Here is a 23,296-nt window from a genome sequence, read left to right as displayed (position 1 = left end):
TAGTCATTAGACCCCCACATAAACATTGTGCTGTGTTAGCTTCTATAATATCCCACTTCAGGTTGTACTTTTGATAGCACATATGCTTGGTAGTGGATTTTTGGGCTCATTAGATGGCTTAAACGATGATTCTCTTCCCTCCCTTAACGGTGTAAATTCATAGCTTGTTATTTGCTTGCCGTAGAGTCAGTTTGCTTTGCCTGTAATAGGGGTCCAGATAAACGAATATAATAATCATACTGTTCATTTTCCAAAGCTCTTATGAAGTTCTTATTATCTGGCGGGAAACAGACTGTACAGCTAAAAGGCATCATATATGACGACTTTCAAGGTGAGAAAGAATCACAAATGGAATGAGAAAATGAAGATGTTTATTTGATGTTTTAATCATTAGTCTTCAGCCATTCCCTTCTGCTTATTACCACTATAGTTCTGGAATTCACTTTTGTTCCTTACAACTAAAAAGCAACAATGTTCTAGATTCTAGATCCTTTGGGTGTTTCCTTCAACTCATTAATGGTGTACCTTTCAGTGTTCCATTCTACTTAACACTGTAATGGTTTCTAGAGCTCTCTCTATTTCACTGCAACGCTTAAACACTGTAACATGTTCTAGATTCTGGACATAAACTGTTCATTTCTACACAAACACTAATGTGCTCAAGACTGCACCCATGTTACTTGCATGTCTAACTTTGTAATTTTTAAGGTTCTAGAACATTTAACTGTTCCTTCTACAGTACTCATAAACACGGCAATGTTCTTGAACTCACCTTAATATCAGACAACTGAAAAACACTAACATGTTCTAGATTCTACAACCTTTGACTATTTCGATCTACTCCTAAACACCGTAATGTATTCTAGAACACCTTACCTTTGTGCAGCTCATGCATAGTGTAGCATTTTCTAGGTTCAGGAATCTTTGATGGTTACTTCTATTCATTAACCTGTAATGCGTTCTTGAATTCACTTATTCACAATTCTCTTAGAATTAAAAGCATTCTAGATTCTAGAACCTTTGGCTGTTCTCTAACAGTGTAACTTTCACAGTTTTCCTCTAATTGTTATCACTATGATGGTTTCTAGAACTCACCCTATTTCACTGCAACGCTTAAACACTGTAACATGTTCTAGATTTTAGACCTTTAAACTTTTCATTTCTACACTAACACTAATGTGCTCAAGACTTCACTCAAGTTACTTGCATCTCAAACATTGTAATGTTCTGGGTTCTACAACCTTTGACCATTACTGTCTACTCTTATCTACACATTGATATATTCTAAAACAGGGGTGCCCAATCCTGTTCCTGGTGATCTACCTACCTGCAGAGTTCAGCTGAAACCTTAATCAAACACACCTGTCGGTAATTACAAAGCGCTCCTTGGTAATTACCGACAATTACTTGGCAACCTTGATATATTCTAGAACATAACTTAGCTCTGTACATCACATGAACAATCTAATATGTTCTAGGTTCAAGAATCTTTGACGGTTCCTTCTATTCATTAACATTGTAATATTTTCTAGAATTCACTTTAAAAACCTTCTAAATTCTAGAACCTTTGGTTTTTCCCTTCTACTCTGTGTAGCTTTCATTGTTTCCTTCTACTTATCACAGTATTGGTTTGTAGAGCTCACTCTATTTCACTACAACTCTCAAACACTGTAACATGTTCTAGATTCTAGACCTGTTCATTTATACACGAACACTAATGTGCTCTAGAACGTTCTAGGTTCAAGAATATTTGATGGTTCCATTGTAACATTTTCTAGATTTAACTTTAGTCTCTTAAAATAGAATGTTCTAAATTCTAGAACCTTTGGCTCTTCCCTTTTACTCATTAACGATATAGTTTTCACTGTTCCCTTTTACTTATTATCACCAAAATGGTTTCCAGAACTCATCTTATTTCACTACAACTCTTAAAGCACTGTAACGTGTTCTAGATCAGGGGTTCTCAACTGGTTTGGCCATAGGACCCACATTTTTACATGGCCATCAGGCCGCGACTCAAATTTTCAAAAACTATGAAACAATTTTAGGAATGATAACTAATTTGTTTTTATTTGTTAAGTAGTGACAGATAAATCATAAGAAATTCACCAAACAAACTTACAAATAAACTATATTTTACTGCTGTCATTTAACAAAATGTATCAAATTATAAAAATATTACAAAGTAAAAAACGACAAATACTGTAAACAGTGGTTAGGGTATGGAAAGGTTCTGTAACGACCAGGGGGAGTGACAGAGACAACTGGAGGTAGATCCAATATGCAGGTTTATTCAGCGTCAGGCAAGCAAAGATCAATCAGGTACAAACGGGTATGTGTAGGCAAATCCAGAATCGTAGTCATATAAACAGGCAACAGGTCGAAAGGCAGGCGGCTAAACAGGAGAACACGGATGAACAAGGCTAAGGTCTATACTCAGGAAAACAAGACAGGGAAGACGCTTCGTAATGTTACTGGTACAGAGTCGGCCCACAGGATGGGTCAAAGAGTGGCTTATGAATGGTGTGTTATCAGTCTCTGACAAGGTTCTGCTGGTGAGTGTAATCAAGCTAGATGTGTGAGCATGGGTGTCTGGGAGAAGTGCATGTATGAAAATGTAGTCCAGGCGGAAGTGTAGTCTATGGTTTGTTGTGAGAACCAGCGATCTCTGGGGATCGATCGCTGGTTATGTGACAGGTTCAGTTACCTTGAACTAAACTGAACTGTTAATAAAACATGTTGTCTGGTTTTTAAATGTCGTTTTAATTCAGAAAGTTTCATGCTGTCTTATGAGAGCACCTCACTACATATGACACTGATATACACACTGAGGCTTTAAGTCTTTTTTTGTCATCAATATATGTAAATCCATACTTTACATATTCGTGGTCGCACTTGCGCTTTGACATATTTGTTGCTATCATTAAATGAAATTTCACATGTCAAACGGTAGGGTTGTCGCACATGCATTTCAAAATAAAAGTCGAGTACAAGCAAAATCAGTAAATAAACTAAACTTTTGTTGCTTTATTGACCACACACTCCGCGACCCACTGAAAACGTTCCCACGACCCACTTTTGGGTCGCGACCCACCAGTTGAGAAACCCTGTTCTAGATCAATGCTGATTCTAGAACATGTTACAGTTAACATGTAAATTAATGGCTATTTCTGTAGAAAGATAAAGTGAGAGTGAATAATTAAAATCTCGCTTGGTTTGATGATGTTTCTCAACATGTCACTTCCTGTCTCCTGCTTCCGAACTCATCAACCCCATCATCCCTGCTTCTCTGTCTTATGTGTGAAATGTAAGGTAAGTGTGTTGTAGGCATTTTGCGTGTGACTCATTTATTTTTCATTGATTTTCCAGTTCCTATGTGCTGAGACAGTTTCTCGCTCTCTGACTCTTTCAGTGCACATAAATATTGAAAACACACTTCTGTACTGATAAAAAAAAAAAATTTAATCAGAAACAGCAAAGTATTTGTAAAGCGGATTAAACGGTCTGCTGAATATGTATGTTTATGTGCAAGGTCACTTCAGTGGTGAAACAAGCTGTTAAACTACTTAACACACTTGTGGTGTTATCAGATCATTATTTTTATCCAGAGAGATGTAAAAGGAATTTGGTCACACTTTACAATAAGGTTTCATTAGTTAATGTATTTACTAACATGAACTAACTACCAACAATACTTGTACAGCATTTATTAATAGCAGTTCAAGTTTCCTAATACATTACATTACGGGTCACCAATCTCGGTCCTGGAGGGCCGGTGTCCCTGCAGGGTTTAGCTCCAACTTGCCATAACACAACTGCCTGAGTGTTTTAAATATAGTAAGACTTTGATTACCTTGCTCAGGTGTGTTTGATAAGAGTTGGAACTAAAATCCGCAGGACACCGGACCTCCACGAACAAGTTTGGTGACCACTGCATTACATGATAGAAAATGTGGGGTATTTGGAGCATATAAATCCTTTATTTTGTAAGTTAAAGATACTCAAGTTCAATGATTTGGTTAAATTTTAAAACAGCACAATTTATGTTTAAAGCTAGGAATAAACTACTTCCAAAATGCACACAAAAGTTTTTTGAAGAAAGACAAGGGGGATGTAATCTGAGAGAAGAACTACATTTTAGAAGGTTAAAAACAAGGACAACTTTAAAATGTTTGTGTATGTCTGTCTGTGGTAAAACTATGGAACAGTCTAGATTAGCCTCTCAAGCAATGTCAGGATGATAATCAATTTAAAGTGTAATGTTGTATACATATATATTATTAATGGAATATAATGATGAAGGGGATTGAAAAAGGATGAGGTGAGAGGTATGATGACGTTTATTTAATGGCTATTTGCAGTACTATGTTTTTTTTTCTTTGGGTCTATGTTACAAAATGTAAAGGTACAAATGGAATGAAACATAATTTGTCAAAGATGCCAAAAGGATAAAATATGTTTCATGTAAATGGAAGAGATAAGTAAAAGAAGAAAAAAGTTTAAGTAGTAGACAAATGTATGTGGTAATGGGGTGGGAAAATAATAAGCTTGTGCTTCATCCCACTACATTTTCGACCATATTGAAATGTATTGTTTGTTAATGATATTTTATGTATGATATTTTTGTTTAAAAATAAACCAAATTCCTGCTTGCTAATGTTAGTTAATGCACCGTGAGTTACGTGTCCTTTTCTTTGCCTTAGTCCCTTTATTAACTGACCTAGACGGCAACCTTCTTGCTGTGAGGCGACAGTGCTACCACTGAGCCACTTTGTTGCCCCCATGAACTAACAATGAATGATTTTTTTCATTAACTAACATAAACAATAAACAATACATGTATTACAGTATTTGTGTATTAGTTAATGTGCGTTAACTCACATCAACTAAATACAACCCTTTTGTAAAGTGTTACCAGAATGATTTTTTGGTAAAATATTCAACAAAAGAAAGTTTTTAAAAACTTTGAGATTGTTTTTTCTTTATTTTCTGTATTATTAATTGCTGTTGATATCTCTTTTGCCATGAAATAGCCAGAGAAGCTGACCTGGCAATAAACTTTCTAAAAAATAAATAAATAAATAAATAAACCTCACTTCGGTAGTGAATTACAGATTTTTGCACATAGATGCATCGTACTTGGCAAAATCATGATGTGTTTTTACAGTCATGAGTATCTTAAATCCTTGAAAAAAAATTAAATTTAGATTTTTTTAATGTATTTCTGCATGTATTATATTATCTTTGCATCAATTTACAAAAAAGCTAATTACCGATTATGCGAGGTGTTTCTAATGCAATGTGTTTGGGGGGGGTGGGGGCAGTAAATTTGACATGATTCTCTCTTCTGGCTGCCGTTTTTGTCTCACACTATTATTTTTCCTTTTGCTGAAAGTCTTAACACCATTGTTGAGTTTTTCTTTTATTATTTCAGCAAATAGGATTGTAGAAAGCATATTTGTCGTACTTTTACATTCAAAGCTTACCCGACTATGACGACTTATACGCTACTGAGAAATCTGGAAATGTGAAGAGAGTCCATAAATGTTAAAGGAACTGATTCTCTTTCTCAAAAGAGCGACACTGAACATAAGGCACTGATACACAAGACACAGATTTTCTGTGAGTGACAGAAGGAAACAGACATGAGAGAAAGATAAAGGACAGGTGTGAATAGGGACTGGGAGAAGCCCAGCAGTTTGACAAAAAGATCTGCTTCAGAAGACGGAGAAACAGCTGTGTTAGTGAAAACATCTGTCAACAGATTTCCCAGCATCCCCAGAATACACACACACACACACACACACACACACACACACACACACACACACACACACACACACACACACACACACACACACACACACACACACACACACACACACACACACACACACACACACACACACACACACAAACACACACAAACACACGAAGTGTGGGAAAGACTCCCATAAGAGTGTGTGAGATACCACCCTGTCAGCAGCGCGCACACACACACACACACACACACACACACACACGCGTCTTAATTTCAGCCGTCAGAAGCAGGAAAGACACAAAGTGATGCAAAAAAGAAAGTCAATATCTTTCTATTGATCCAGCAGTGTGACTGATGCAGTTTGTAGACATGTTAAACATTCACAACAGCGAACCTCCCATCCACTTATTTCACTTTACACTCTATTTAATTCACTTTCCCGGACATTTATTTTATGCAAATAGTTTGTCAAGTCAGGAGCTCATCGACATATGAGTGTTCATATTTACACATCCACATTTCCTATTTCTGCCTTGTTTTGACTTTCAGAATGCTTATATCCATGGAGTATGTTTACATGGACACCAATAATCCGATTTTAATATAATTAAGACAATAAATTAAGATGATTAAGACGACTCTAATTAAGAGTTCACCATGTCAACAGTGATTTTTGATTAATTTAATCAGATTAAGGTCATAAGTAAACTTAACAGAAATGTAATTAAGACTTGGAGTATGCCAATTCTAGTGGCATTATATTGAAGTGCAGTACAGACATGTAAACACCGAAATCAAACTATTACCATCACGTAGGACTTTTCGCCGCATTTTAATTTATACAGGATATATTTCATACACACACACACGGCTGTTTGACACTATTCTCGAGTCAGTAAAGGACAGACACACGCAAATCTGAAAAAATAAAAGAATTCTGTCGTCGTGCGGTATCAAACTCCATTAATACAACACTCCTCCATCAGTTCTTACTTAATACTCGCTTTCAACACCTCAGTTTGTCATGAATGAATTGTTCCTGAATGAAAGCGAAAGAGCCAAACTGCAGTTCAAGTACCAAAAGTGAAAATGAAACACCTGAAATTACATGAAACTCCAAAGGAAACGTTGGATAGGGTGGTGACGCAATGTTGTTAATTTATCTATGGGCTATAACATGTAAAACAGGATCATGAAAGAAGCATTCAAAAAGCCACTCGTGTAAACACCTGAATGATATTATTGTCTTAATCAGATTACTGATGTGACGTCTATGTAAACAGTCAATAGATCAGCAAGGACCATAGTTTCACTTTTAGCTAAAAATCGTTATTGCTCTGCTGAAGAAAAAAAACATTTTCATCAATAGTTGAACTCTAACTTAAACATATTAAGTCTTGTTTTCCTAAAATTAATTGAACTGAACAATTATCTTGCAGTAAGGTCAAGGGAAAAAATTGTATTATATATAATTTAACCTTTAATAAGGTTTTGACCTTTGTATAAAAACCTAGTTCAAGTCAAAATTCTTTCTCTTTCATTTTTTTCTTTTTTAAATATTTCCCAAATGATGTTTAACAGAGCAAGGAATTTTTCACAGTATTTCCAACGATGTTTACTCTTCTGGAGAAAGTCTTATTTGTTTTATTTCGGCTAGAATAAAAGCAGTTTAATTTAATTAGTTTAATTTTATCAGCCATCTTAAAGGGCATCTATTTTACAAGATGTTAAATTAACCTTTGGTGTCTTCAGAATTAAGTTTCAGCTCAAAATACCCTTCACAACATTTATTACAGCCTCCGGAATTTGTCTATTTTTGTGTCTCAGTACACTACAGCTGTTTTTGTAGTCTGTGGCTTTAAATGCAAATGAGCGGTGGGCTGCTTCTTCCCGCCCAACACTCAGACGTGCGTGTCTGCTTCTCATCATGCATTACATCAGATAAACAGCACAGTGACAGAGACCGACTTGGATGAAGCTGAAATACAGCTTATTAGTCAAAAATACCTTGTAAGTTAATTTAATGTAATTGTGGTGGAGTTTATTCAAGCCTTTCTGAAATGATGAGTCTCACACAAATGCGGTTTGCCGTACACCAAACACATTAGCAATTTTACTGTCTTTATTACAAACATGCTTTATTTTAAAAACTTTTACTACAATTTATTATACTTAAACTTACAGTTGAAGTCAGAATTAATTGCCCCCTTTTGATTTTTCTTTTCTTTTAAGTATCTCCCAAATGATTTTTAACAGAGGAAATGTTCACAGTATGTCTCATAATATTTTTTCTTCTGAAGAAAGTCTTATTTGTTTTATTTCGGCTAGAATAAAAGCAGTTTTTAATTTTTTGAAACCTATTTTTGGGACAAAATTATTAGCCCCTTTAAGCTATTTTTTTTTCCGATAATCTTCAGAAAAAAAACATCGTTACACAATAACTTGTCTAATTACCCTAACCTGCCTAGTTAACAGTGAAGCCTTTACATGTCACTTTAAGCTGTATAGAAGTGTCTTGAAAAATATTAACTAAAATATTATTTACTGTCATCATGGCAAAGATAAAATAAATCAGTTATTAGATTAGGTGAGTTATTAAAACTATTATGCTTAGAAATGTGTTGAAAAAAATCTGCCCTCCGTTAAACAGAAATTGGGGAAAAAATAAACAGGGGGGCTAATAATTCAGGGGGGCTAATAATTCTGACTTCAACTATATATAGTTTATCAAATATGAATTACTGTAAAAATACCCACAATGCATTTAAAAAGGTATTTCAGTCAGTAATTATAATAATGTAATCATCCAAGAACAGTGTTTGCATTAAAGGCATTGTACACTGAAAAAAAATTATTCAGAGATGACTTCTTGGATTTACTCATTTTTTTTCACGTTAAGAGGTTGTAAACCATTTATTTGTGTTGAATTTAAACAAACAAATTAGGTTGAACATTATTAAACTAAATTTGTTTGTTTAAACTCAACACAAATAAATTGTTTGCAACAGTTCAGCATGCAAGACTTTTATTCAGTGTAGTGATTACATTACAAAAATTTGACATGACTTTTCGGAAATAAAGTACCTTTTATACCTTATGCTTTGTTTTAATCAAGAAAACCTTTATTTAATAAAATTAGTAACAATATAAATTCTATTCTTACTGTAACAACTTGAAATAAGCAAATAGTTTTTAGCTAAAAAGCATCCGAGTAATTCAATGAAAGTAGCCATTTTGAAAAGGTAAAAAAAGCCCTTCCACTGCCTGCAGTGTCATAAAAATCCACAAGGGGGGAGAATACAAGTGTCACATCATATACAACAGGCTTTGAAACAAAGTATTGATCAGGTTGATATTATATAGGTCTTAGAAACTCCTGTATCAAATGATACGTGCAGCTTTATAGGGTTAAACCTTTAAATGTCACGTTAAGCTGAATACTAGCATCTTGAAAAATATCTAGTCAAATATCATCTACTTTCATCATGGCAAAGATTAAATAAATCAGTTCATAGAGATGAGTTATTAAAACTATTATGTTTAGAAATGTGTTGAAAAAAATCTCTCTGTTGCACAGAAATTGGGGGAAAAAATATAGAGACCTTAACTGTATATATAAAAGGTTAAAACAAGATATACAACCTTAAACTCAAAATAAATTAAACATTTGTATGGGAAAATAAAACAAAGGTACGAAGGAAGAAAATCGTTTTGTTGCAGTGCCACCTTTCATTACTCGAGTTTCTTTTAAACCTTCTTTATTTCATTATTGCTGACTTCATAGTTTTTGTGTTTGGCTTTCAGATTGTGAATGTAACGGACACTCGAATCGCTGCAGTTACATCGACTTCCTGAACATAGTGACGTGCGTGAGCTGCAAACACAACACGAGGGGGCAGAACTGCGAACACTGTCGCATGAGCTACTACAAAAACATGTCTGCAGAGCCCGATGATGAGAACGTGTGTATCGGTGAGTTACTAAAGCACTACACACACACACACACACACACACACACACACACACACACACACACACACATTTTGCACATACACCTTATTAAAGACATAGCAGATGATGAAGTCATTGGCTTACACTGAATTACTGTAGCAGAAACTGCAGACACCAAGATCATAAGATAGAGGAGAAAGCATGAACTGATTAAACATTTACCTTGAATGCAAATATAATGTATAATGCAGGTAAATTAAACACATTTGAATCATTCAGTAATTTGATCAGACAAATAAAGATTCTAGGCAAGTGGCTCATTGAATCACTGACTTAAATGATTTGTTTAAAAGTGGATTCAATGATGCGTTGTCAATGATACCCCTCACATACAGTTGAAGTCAGAATTACTAGCCCCCCTTAATTATTAGCGCCCCTGTTTATTTTTTTTCCACAATTTCTGTTTAATGGAGTGAAGATTGTTTCAGCATATTTCTAAGCATAATAGTTTTAATAACTCATTTCTAATAACTGATTTATTTTATCTTTCCCATGATGACAGTAAATAATATTTTACTAGATATATTTCAAGACACTTCTATACAGCTTAAAGTGACATTTAAAGGCTTAACTAGGTTAATAAGGTGAACTAGGCAGGTTAGGGTAAATAGGCAAGTTATTATATATCAATAGTTTGTTCTGTAGAATATCGAAAAAAAAATGTGCTTAAAGGGGCTAATAATTTTGTCCCAAAAATGTTTTCAAAAAATTAATAACTGCTTTTATTCTAGACGAAATAAAACAAATAAGACTTTCTCCAGAAGAAAAAATATTATCAGACATACTGTGAACATTTCCTTGCTCTGTTAAACATCATTTGGGAAATATTTCAAAAAGAAAAAAATAATCAAAAGGGGGCTAATAATTCTGACTTCAACTGTATTTAATTATTATATATTAAGATATTATAATTAATTATATAATTAATATAATTTTTATTCAATATATATTGTTATAAAGTGTCATTTTAAATAACTCTGGCCAGTAATTTGAATCCCATAGAGCCTCAAAGCCACAATAATGTGACGCGAGTCACTTGACATAACCCACTGAGTGGTAACATTTAAATCTTTGATGCGACATCCATACTGAGTAACGCTGTACGTCGAAAAGAGGCAGAAAAGGCAGGCAGCAGCGTCACTATCACAAAATATTGTTGTTCAAAAAGACTGCCAAACAGGGTAAGGCTAAAGTTACTTACTTTCTCACAGATGAAAATCTGCCCCTATCCATGAGGTTCTAGGCTAACTGGCCGCATTAGCCGGGATGTCCTGTATATTTATTGGCTTGTCCAGTACATGACCCCCCTTTCCTATTTTTGACATTATTTTTTTAAATAACTGTCCGACAAAGGCTTTAACAGGAAGCGGAGTCCTCAGCCGTCAAATGTCACCTCACAGCAAAAGACGCTAATCCCGTCACGTCTGTGTTTTTTAAGGCTGTTTGGTCACTTCATTTGTTTTACTTTGATCGGATATAAACTCGATCGCTCAAACCACTTCAGAGGGGATTTGGGATGCATTCCAGATTAAACTGGACAGGTCTAATCATTTTTTAGACAAAATTAATATAAACTAAATAAATGATGACCTGGAGAAAATCTGACCTGTGCCTAAAACACCTGTAGGTGCACTTTTACAGCCAAATATCTATTAAAAACAGGTTTACTATAAGCATAAAACATGTTCTACCCTTTCAAGCCTGTAGCCAAGGGGGTTTGGGTGGTTCGGAAAACCCACCCCTTACTGTCAAAGCTCCAGAATTTGTCCCATACATGAGATCATTTGCCCTATTTTGACTACTATGCCATCATAGATAATGAAAATAATCCATCGAAAAAGACCAAACGGAAATGGCCAAATTGGGAATGAGGACAGTTAAATGTGCTGGCCAGTATGTTTTTTGTCTAATAAATGATAGTAGGCTACAGTTTTGTTTTGTTTTTACTTTAAAACTTTAACAGATTGCTATTTTTTCCTAATGATTCAATTCAATTCAGCTTTATTTGTATAGCGCTTTTACAATGTAAATTGTGTCAAAGCAGCTTCACATAAATGGTCATAGTAACTGGAACAGAGTAGTTCAGTTTTTAGTGTTTAAGTTCAGTTCAGTTCAGTTTAGCTCAGTTCAGTGTGATTTAATCATTACTGAGAGTTCAAACACTGAAGAGCAAATTCATTGATGTGTAGCTCTACCGATCCTGAACCATGCGAGCCAGTGGCGACAGCAGAGAGGGAAAAAAAAAACTTCACCTGATAGGAAAGTGAAGAAAAAAAACCTTCAGAGAACCAGACTCATAATGATATATGATATAATAATTTCGCATTTAAAAAACTAGTCTTGTTGTAATTTTTTTTTTATTGCTATTTTTTAGTACATCAAAAAGTGTGGTTATGACGAGCTAATCCAGCAAAAAAAATAAATAAATAAAAATACTGCTTAAAATGTCACTAAAATACAGTATTTAAATCGCATAGTTAAATAGAAACTGAGGTGTATAACTGCAAAAAGGTCCATCTTTTAACACCCCTTTCACCAGGCTGGCTACGGGCCTGAATCAGTATCACATCTGATTAAAATACAACACTTGCTTGTGTGATATTAGTGAACTATGTCTTATTTAAATGTATGAAAGAAACGAACCCATATAGGGAGTATTTGCTCTCACAACTCATAAGCTTTTAACTATCATATCATTCGTATTACTTTTTAAAAGGCTTTATTACACTGTCAAAGCATTTGCAGACTTAAGACGCGTTTTGCTTGGTGTTTTGCACAGTATCAAACTTGGTTTGAGCTCATGCATTGTTAGACAATAAACATCTCACACTTCATTCTTGATGTACTTGTGTCCTTGAAAATGAAAAAGTCCTTATATAATAGCAATGCAGCTCCCGTTCACTGTCATTCACTGCAGAGTCAGCCATCCTTGATGAAATTACAAGATTTATGATCGCAGCATACAAATTCAACAACTTTTTCACTCAAACTGCTCACTATTCTTCACTAAAATTGCCAGTAAACGGAGCAGGGCCAAGCTATACAATGCATTGCAATTAGGAGGAGATTCATTTAGTCAGTTTTAGACAATAAAAGCAACTAAAAATAAATAAAATAAATACTCCACACGTAAGTCATTGGACGTTGTAGTATCGTACATCAGGGAAATCACATTTTTGGAAAATCTGAGTATAAAAAAAAAATAAATAACGCAAAAAAGAAGCCAAAAGATATGTAGTTGAAGAAAAATCATGACTGGTTCACAAAACTAGTCTTAAGTTGCACAGGTCATACATAGTATGAAAAATATCAAATCATGGTTCTTGTAGACCGCTTTTGTTCTTTTAAAACATATTTAAAAATACATAAAATCATAAATATTTAATGGCTTATTAATTGTGATTGAGTTTAAACAGGGGTGGACGACGCAGTGGCGCAGTACGTAGTGCTGTCGCCTCACAGCAAGAAAGTCGCTGGTTCAAGCCTCAGCTGGGTCAGTTGGCATTTTTTGTGTGGAGTTTGCACGTTCTCCCCATGTTTACGTGAATTTCCTTCGGGTGCTCTAGTTTCCCCCACAGGTCCAAACACATGTGGTACAGGTAAATTGGGTAAGCTAAAATTGTCCGTAGTGTATGTGCGTGAATGAGCGTATGGGTGTTCCCCAGTGATGGGTTGCAGCTGGAAAGGCATCCGCTTTGTATAACATATGCTGGATAAGTTGATGGCGACCTCAGAATAATAAATGTCTAAGCCAAAAAGAAAATGAACCAATAAACAGGTGCAACACGGTGGCTCAGTGGTTAGCACTGTCACCTCTCAGCAAAAAGCTTGCAAGTTCGAGCCCCGGCTGGGCCAGTTGACATTTCTAAGAATTGGCTTTAAAAACTGGCAGTAGAGTACGAGTGCATGTGTGAATGTGAGAATGTATGGGTGTTTCCCAGTGTTGGGTTGTGGCTTGAAGAGCATTCATTTGCCGGAATAGTTGGCGGATCATTCCGTTGTGCGACTCCTGATAAATAAGGGACTAAACTAAAGGAAAATGAACTAATGAACTTATTCATGATTAGTAATATGGATTGCAAAGAATGGATTTTGGACAATTTTAATAAGGCAGTTTCCTCAATATTAATAATTTTTTTACCCCTTAAGGCCATTGCACAACAAGACACTTTTTGCTTGCGTTTTCCATCAACGTTTAACGCCTCATGACTAAATAAAAGGCGTCAATATGATCGTGCACACCAGCGCGCAAAACGGCAGATGCAAAAGCGTCATTAAAAAAAAAAAAAAAAAAAAAACACCTTAATCTCGTTTTTTTTTGACGCGCCACGTCAAAAACTTCTCCACTAATCAGATCAGCACTTTTGCACAGAGCTGCTGAAGTTACTGTAACAACTAAATCTTGTCCTGTCAACAATGCATAATAAACACTTAATGATGTATAAACCTCAATTTTAAAAAATGTACACTTATCCCATACAGTAAAAGTAAACATGGAAATAAATGCAGATTACACACATACAAGATATTTAAATTTTACATATATAAACGATGTGAAATACACACACAACATTTACATTTAAATATTGCAAAAATGGCCACTTGCATATACATTTAAAAGATAGGCGAGTTATAAAAGCACAAACTCTTATGTATTCGTAGTAGTGCTGTGTGTCATTTGTTTAACTCTTTAAGGTGACCTGGGGCCTGTTTTAGTAAGGAGGTTCAAACAACTCAGAGTTTAAACTTGAACTCTGAGTTGATTTACCGAGAGATTAAAAACTCAGAGTTTTCGGTTTCAGAACAGCTGATCTGAGTTGAGTCAATCAACTTCGAGTAGACCAACTCAGAGTTAAGCGCGCACACCGTGACTATAAAAAGGCATTATCAGTGGAGCGCAGACATTACGAGTGACTATGGCAACATCTTATAAAAGAGATCACCATTTCTTTCTCCAGCTGAACTTGATGTTCTCATGCAAAGTTATAGCAAATATGAGCGTATATATTTGAAAAGAAGCAGCCATCAACCAGTTAGCGTGGGAAAACAGCTGCTCAGGATAATGCCTAATTTAACTTTAAGTATTTAAATATTTAAGTATAATAAAATAAGTAATGTAATTTGTGACGTTTATATATTTTTTTCTAAACTTTCTTTTATACATTTATTAGTTTTAAATGATTTAACAGTGCACTTGTGTGTCTGCCTTTTTTATTGATCAAGTGATAGAGGTTAATATAACATTTAGAAGGTAAGCAGTACTAAAAATAATTTTTAGAAAGAATAATAATCCCATTAATCTAGTTACAGTGCATATCGAAGGTGAATTCAATTTAATTATTTATTAAAAAAGCATAAGCCGTTCTAGTACAGTTCTTCTGTGTGTGACTAAAATGTAGGCAATAGCTATGTTTCCATCCAAATATATTACATAAATTTATGTGCAAAACTGGAATATTGCATAAAAGATGCGAATAAAATTCCATCCAACGAGTCAAAGAGAAAAAAATTGTCACTTCCACAGAATTTACTGTGGTAGAAGAAGCTGTGTCAATTAATTCTTTATTTAGCCTAATTAATGTACTTTTGCCTCGATGTCAGAAGATAACGCTGAAACACAATGAACACGTGGGGGCGTCTGAAGCCATGAGACGCGGAGACTCTTGACACGCACCAGACGTTCGGAGGTAATTAATAATATACACTAATACTGAAACAGTTAAGGCATTTTAGAATGACTAAAACAACATTTAAGACGTGTTACAGTGTGCTCAGCCTGCTGGTTTGTTCATTTACACACATTTTCATTATCATATGATCATGATCTTTTTTTTTAATGTACATACTGTAATTTGTTCAGTAAAAGTGTTTCCATCGTAGTTTATGCGCACATTTTCTATCGAATAAAAGTTTATCCTACTCAGTTATGTGCGTTTTTTATGCATATTTTAAAAAGTTATGTCCATCATGACGTTTCTATCAATCGTTTTTATGCACGTATCCAAAATGAGCATTAAAATAGGTGGGTGGAAACGTAAGGCTAAGGCGAGAAATACCGCTTCATCTTTAAAAAAAGGGGAGGAGACAGACAGAAACTCTGAGTTTAGAGAATAAAACCTGCTTCTGACCAGGTTAGATTCACAGAGTAAGTTACCACAGTAACTGACTCCGAGTTAAAGTTAACTCTCTTTCAGAAACAGGCTTGACTTACCCTGATTTCTCGAGTTTAACAAACCTGCCATTTTATAACGGAAAACCCAGAGTTTCTCTCATTTCAGGGTTAAAATACTCTGAGTTTTCAGTTAACCTCCTTTCTGAAACAGGCCCCTGCTGACTGACTAACAGGTGAGGCCAGCAAACACGATGTAGCTTTCAGTTATGATGAACACAGTGTCCGTAATTATACTATATAATAAAAAAGATCAAGATGCATTGATGCCAATCTTTAGGTCTATTGAAGATATTCCTAGCAAATCTAATAAATGTTGACATACTCATTACATAAACACACTAAATCGCACTTCAGCAGTGTTTATTTGAGAGCTCAGAAGAAAATCTGCACTTCACTTGAGCAGCGTATATTTTCAAATATCACAACCAAATCTTGTCAACTGTCAACAAAGCATAATTATATTTGTTTCAACGATTGGAATTAGAAATATATCCATACATGTTTAAATATATAGTTTTATAAATTCATATGGTCATTAATTAAATTAATAAAATTAATTAAATAAATATGATATATGTGCGAGCAGGCATGGGACGATAACCAGTTTTGAAAAGTCAAGATTTTAAAACCACTAAAACGTTGTGTTATACCATTCCTATGGTATATGTAAGGCCTGGGGAGGGTTTTTATGCAGTTTAACAACTATTTTATTCAGTTTTTAGGGCAGTAATTACAATATCATTAAACCATGATTATTTTATTCAAGGTTATAATATATTACATATATGAAAACCTAATATGAACTTGTATGTTGTATGTAATTTGCATACGTGGCCATATATTGGATTTATATGTAGCATGACTGATTTTCTAATCCAGGGTGACAATTGCCAACAGAAAGTGGGAAGACTGAGAAAGTGCGGAAAGAATCGAACGCCACGGTCAACAAAGTTAAACTGCAACATTATCTTCCCGTGAGCGTCATATTAGAGATTCCCAGCGGCCCTCAGAAACACTTCCAGAAATAAACCCGGATGCGACAGCTCTTAAATCAGCGGCTCTGCTTCCAGGCCGACGCTGAGAGTACGAGGACGCAGAGGAGAGTCCATCTGCCGCATGAGGAGGCAGGGCGCGGGGTAAACGAACACGCGCTGGGAAGTCAGCACAAATGAGCTCGGGTGATCGGGTGTGTGCCAGGTGCCAACATGGCACAGGGTCAACATCAAGATCTCCACGAGGAGAACATTTACCCCATCCTGAGCTCTCAATAGCACTGAGTTCACAACCCTCTATTTTCAGGAGTCCTCACACAAGTGCAGTAATTCAATCTAATGCTGTTGGCTGCGTCCCAGTGCACGAGTGTAAAAATACCATTGATAGTTTCTAAAAATATTTCAGAATGCAGTAATTCAATCTAATACTGTTGGCTGTGGCCCGAAGCATGAGAGTAAAAATATCATTGAATTACTGCATTCTGAAATATTTTTAGAAACCATCAATGATGTTTTTACACTCGTGCATTGGACCACAGCCAACAGTATTAGATTTAATTACTGCATTTACAATTACATTTGGTCGTTTAGCAGATGTTTTTTTTTTCCCGTAGTGACTTACTATTGAGAAGGCATTCAGCAATTTAACAAGAGGCAATACAGACAAGTGCTAATTATGCTAAGGAACTAGTTTTGAAATGTTATTCCTAGTAATTTCTTCAATAGGCAAATAAATCAAAAGTCCTAAAACAATCACAGAAAAGAGCTTCCAACCACATCGTACAGCAAAACATGTCCTATGTAATGCATTTCAAAATTGCAAAAATGTAAACAGCGCCCTCTAGTGGATTTGTCATTGAAATGTGCAAGGAAACCGATGCAAAGTAACGCATTTAAACTTCACAAAAATGTAGACGGCGCCCTCTAGTGAATCTGTCAGTGAAATGTGTAGGGAAACCGATGCAAAATAACGCATTTAAACTTCACAAAAATGTAGACAGCGCCTTCTAGTGGATTTGTCATTGAAATGTGCAAGGAAACTGATGCAAAGTAATGCATTTAAACTTCACAAAAATGTAGACGGCGCCCTCTAGTGGATCTGTCAGTGAAATGTCCAATGAAACAGATGCAAAGTAACGCATTTCAATTTAGCAAAAATGTAGTCAGCACCCTCTAGTAGATTTGTCATTGAAATGTGCAAGGAAACAAGTGCAAAGTAATGTATTTTAATGCATGGTTTCCGCTACATTCATTCTTCCATGGTGGGGCGCCACACCAAAACTCATCCCCCCACAACATTAAAGCATTGTTTTTTTTAATAGCTGGTAATAAATCGCACCCAAACGTTTTTAAAGATAGGTGAGTTATAACAGCACAAACTTTTCTGTAATCGTAGTAGTGCGGTGCGTTATTTGTTTAACCCTTTAAGATGACCTGCTGACTGACTGACAGGTGGGTGCTGCGTGAGGCCAGCAAACACAATGTAGCTTTCAGTTATGATGAACAGTTTCCGTAGTTATACTATATAATAAAAAAATAAACTTTATAAAAGGTCTATGGCTCTGCATACAATAACTTTACCATGCTGGAGTTTATAGCCATTTCAGTTTCTTTAAAGATGCATTGATGCCAATCTTTTGGTCTATTGGAGACATTCATGTATATTCCTATCAAATCTAATAAATGTTGACATACTCGTTACATAAACGCACTAAATCGCACTTTAGCAGTGTTTATTTGAGAGCTCAGAAGAAAATCTGCACTTCACTTGAGCAGCGTATATTTGAAGGCGTGCAAAAAAGTTTTCTGCACAGCAGAGAAAATCGGCGCGCAAGCAGAGAGATTTTTATGCATGAAAGCAATCTAAATTGTAATGCTGCGCTCACGATATTTGTTATTAAAATAACACCATAGGTAGTTGGTAGATTTGTGTAACCTCCTGTCGCCACAGCTGGAAAACAATCATAGAGGAAACACTGCAATTACACAAAAATGTAGACAGCGCCCTTTAGTGGACCTGTCATCTGAAATGTGCAATGAAAAAGACACAAAGTAACGCATTTCAATTTCGCAAAAATGTAGACAGTGCCCTCTAGTGGATTTGTCATTGAAATGTGCAAGGAAACAAATGCAATGTAAGTATTTCAATTACACAAAAAAGACAGCGCCCTCTAGTGGATTTATCATTGAAATGTGCTAGGAAAATGATGCAATGTAACGCATTTCAATTTCACAAAAAAATGTATACAGCGCCCTCTAGTGGATGTCATTGAAAGGTGCTTTGACAAATGCAATGTAACATCTTAATGATACAAAAATGTAAACAGCCCCTCTAGTGTATTTGTCATTGAAATGTGCAATGAAACAGATGCAAAGTAACGCATTTCAATTTCGCAAAAATGTAGTCAGCACCCTCTACTGGATTTGTCATTGAAATGTGCAAGGAAACAAATGCAATGTAACCTATTTCAATTACACAAAAATGTAGTCAGCAACTTCTAGAGGATTTGTCATTGAAATGTGCATGGAAATGGAACACAAAGTGACATATTTGAATCTCACAGACTGTAGACAGCGCCCTCTAGTGGATTTGTCATCTAAAATGTGCAACATAATGTACCACAAGTAATGTCTTTAAATTCTGCAAAAATCTAAACAGCGCCTTAGTGTATTTTCCATTAAAACATGCAACAAAATAGACCCAAAAGCCATTTCATATAGGCAAAAATGTAGAAAGGACCTTCTAGTGCATTTGTCATTGAAATGTGCAATGAAACGGACCCAAAGTAATGCATTTCATATTGGCAAAACAGTAGACAGCACCCTCTAGTGCAGGGGTAGGCAAACTCAGTCCTGGAGGGCCGGTGTCCTGCATAGTTTAGATCCAACTCTAATTAAACACACCTACTTATATATTTCTAGTGATCTTGAAGACGCTGATTAGCATGTTCAGGTGTGTTTGACTAGTGTTGGAGCTAAACTATGCAGGACACCGGGCCTCCAGGACCAAGTTTGCCCACCCCTGCTCTAGTGGATCTGCATCTGAAACATGCAATGAAACGTACCTAGAGTATTAAATTTTACGTTTAAAATGCAGGCTGGGGCTCGTATTTCATTGCATTTCTGTATTCGTATTTGAGCCTGAGCTGGAAAATTCCGTCAGTCTAAGTTTGCACCTAATTTGGATGCAAACACTTACGTACTGCTGTCAAATTTGTAGTTAAATGTAACATACAAGTTAAACATAACCTTCCAACCAACAGTAAAAGCAACCAGGTCACTCTTGAGACTAATTCAGTCTCTCTTTTTTCTTTCAGAGTGTAACTGTAATGCGTTGGGCTCAGTTCATGACCGCTGCAACGGCACCGGCTTCTGTCAGTGTAAAGAAGGCACAACCGGAGTCAAATGTGATGAATGTCTCCCGGGCTACTATTGGAAACAGGGCTGTTTACGTAAGTACCTTCCAAGATTCATTAACTGCTTCACAATTAGGCTTCATTCTTACTTTCTTACTCATTCGTACTTAATTAACAAATCAATGTCAAGGTGTGGAGTTGCCTTTCCATTCAGTTCAGCCGGCTTTAAATCAGATATTAATAGGCTCAGAGCTTTACAAGGCTATTGTTTCCAAAAGTCATCTGAAAGAGTAGAGAATGTTATATAATAATAATAATAAAAATAATAATAATAATAATATTTCTTCTCATGCTTTGATCAATAGTCAGTTTTAAAATTATGACATTTAGGGTGTTATGATTTGTTTCTGACTAGTGGGAGCAACATCAATTTAGTTTTTATTTATTGCACCTTATCGATTTATGTCTATAGTTTTTAAATAACAATATAATATTTAAGATTTTTTTATGTTCCTAAGGTTTTTAGTGGGGTTTTTTTTCATATAATATTCCAAATGTTTTGTATAAAAAAAGTAATATAATCTTATAAATAATAATTAAATAATGAATCTGATTTATTGCAATTGAGCCATTTGCATACTTTAGTCCATTTTAAACTAAATAAAAATAAAACATTCTGGCGATGACTAGCTGCATTAAAATTCTTTTAATAATATATTTAGATTTAGATAATGTTTGTTTTATTTGAGCTTCATTTAATAGCAACGATAGAGTAAAATAGGTTATCTTTATTATAGACACTATTTGCAAAATTGTATACAAGTTAACTGTTTAAATTATATACTATATCTGAATTCAGTTAATTGACGTAGCAAAAATATGGCTTTAAATCATATTTAATAATATATAATCAGTTTTTACTAAAATAAACAATTTCCACTCAGAAATGGCCAGCAAATTTCAGTTTGCATTATATCGGAATATTTGAAATAGAAAACTGAAATGCTATTTACGTAAAATACACTCCAACATCTGTGGTAAAAATTGATTTTACAATGCATTCATGTACTGTACATGAAGAGGTTTTTTTCCTATAATATTCTACAATATATTCAGATTCATAAAAGATAAGAGATATTCTCAGTCTTCTTAGTTAAAAAATTTCTGGAACAATCATTTAGAAGCTTACTTTAATAATCAGACTTATGTTTAAGAAAATGTATGCAAATGAGTACATATTTAATTAAAATGCTGCCTAATTTACATATACAAACATATTTCAGAACACTTGCAGTTTAAAAAAGGTTTGCAGTTCTTAACGCAATCAATCAACATGTCTAATTGAACTTCTGAATCCACCAATAGCAAACCATAACCATCCAGCCAATTATAAAATTACAAACTCTTGATAATAGCGCTGGATTAACCCTTTGGTTAATGGATGCATCAATATATCGACTGCTGGTATTTATTAGCCAATATTGGATCAATTTAAAAATCACTAGCAATAATGCTAAAAAGGCTGATACCAATCATTTATGAATTACTTGGTTATTATAAACTACAAACTTCTGCTAAATGCATTGGATTAACTCTTTGGTTAGGGATGCATCGATCGCTGATATTTATCAGCCGATGTTGGATTCATTTAAAACTATTAGCAGTCATTTTTAAAAAGCTGATACCAATCATTTATAAATGACATAATTTCATTAAATGTTGCCTCATTTACATATGCAAACTTATTTCAGAACACTTGCAGCACAAAAAAAAGTTTGCAGTTCTTAATGCAATCGGTCATCTGAGGAACACGTCTAATTCAACTTTTGAATCCACTAATGGTAACCCATGAGCATCCAATCAATTCCACATAAACCAAATTAGGCCCCACCAAACATTTCTGTCCTAATTCGAGAAGCTACTTCATTTACATATACATCACAATAGAAAACTCTCTAATTTAAAGCTAGCGATGCATCAGTTTATCGGCCGATATTAGATTAATTTAAAACTATCTGCAATAATGCTAAAAAGGCTGATGCCTATAATTTATAAGCAACATGGGAATTATAAAATACAAACTTCTGCTAAATGCATTGGATTAACTCTTCGGCTAATGATAGAGATGCATAGATATATCGGTCGCTGATATTTATCGGCCGATATTAGATTAAATTTAAAACTATTAGCAATCATTTTAAAAAGGTTAATACTAATCATTTGTAAATTACATAGGAATTATAACTTACAAACTTCTGGTAAAGGCACTGGATTTACTCTTTGGTCAATGGTAGATACATAGATGTATCGGTTACTGATATTTATCGGCTGGTATTGTATTAATTTAAAAATATCTGCAATAATGCTAAAAAGGCTGATACTAATAATTTATTAGTTAGATGGAAATTATAAAATACAAACCTCTGGTAAATGCACTGGAATAACTCTATAGGTAATGGTAGAGATGCATTGATATATCGGTTGCTTTTATTGATCAGCCGATATTTGTTAGTTTCAAAAATCTGCAATAATGCTAAAAAGGCGGATACCAATAATTTATAAGTAACATGAGAATCATGAATCACATACTTCTGCTAAATGTACTGGATTAACACTTAGAGATGCATAGTTATATCGGCTGCTGATATTTATCGGCCGATATTTGTTCATTTTGAACTATCTGCAATGATGCTAAAAAGGCTGATACCAATAATTTTAAGTTACATGAGAATTATAAAACACAAACTTCTGCTAAATGCACTGGATTAACTCTTAGAGATGCATAGTTATATCGGCTGCTGATATTTATCGGCCGATATCGGATTCATTTAAGAATCTGACTTTAAGAATATAGTGGCCGTTTAATAAAGTATGATTCTATCATTGGAACTGTTTGCACAACATAAAGAGGTGTGGTCTTATAAGAGGGTGGGGCTAATTTGATTTAACAGTAGACTGACCTGTTGCAACTCTGCAGTATTAAATTAGCACACAACAAAAGCAG

General features: G+C 34.8%; 1 protein-coding gene and 2 long non-coding RNA genes across 5 annotated transcripts in view; 1 reads left to right on the top strand and 2 right to left on the bottom strand.

The window, feature by feature from the left end:
• Positions 1 to 23,296, bottom strand: part of LOC147838706 (uncharacterized) — a 129,406-nt gene that overhangs the window by 97,439 nt on the left and 8,671 nt on the right. The window lies entirely within an intron of this gene.
• ntng2b (netrin g2b) overlaps positions 1 to 23,296 on the top strand; it is a 146,448-nt gene that overhangs the window by 118,807 nt on the left and 4,345 nt on the right. Inside the window, exons 10-12 of one of the 2 annotated variants that reach the window (XM_087300459.1) lie at positions 257 to 331; positions 9,566 to 9,733; positions 20,254 to 20,388. In XM_087300459.1, the coding sequence (XP_087156585.1) occupies positions 257 to 331; positions 9,566 to 9,733; positions 20,254 to 20,388 (378 nt within the window). The remainder of the gene's footprint in view (positions 1 to 256; positions 332 to 9,565; positions 9,734 to 20,253; positions 20,389 to 23,296) is intronic. The other variant, XM_087300460.1, reaches the window with a different exon arrangement.
• On the bottom strand, positions 2,273 to 5,064 carry LOC147838707 (uncharacterized). Its single transcript, XR_015519857.1, has 2 exons — positions 3,095 to 5,064; positions 2,273 to 3,053 (listed from the first exon to the last, which is right to left on the bottom strand). It is a non-coding gene; the product is annotated as an uncharacterized LOC147838707 (long non-coding RNA).

This window comes from Danio rerio, chromosome 21 (assembly GCF_052040795.2).
Source record: "Danio rerio strain M-AB ecotype USA chromosome 21, GRCz13ab, whole genome shotgun sequence".
In the NCBI taxonomy this organism is placed as follows: domain Eukaryota; kingdom Metazoa; phylum Chordata; class Actinopteri; order Cypriniformes; family Danionidae; genus Danio; species Danio rerio.
The sequence above is the reverse complement of the archived record's forward strand: the minus strand, read 5'-3'. Positions and strand labels throughout refer to the sequence as shown.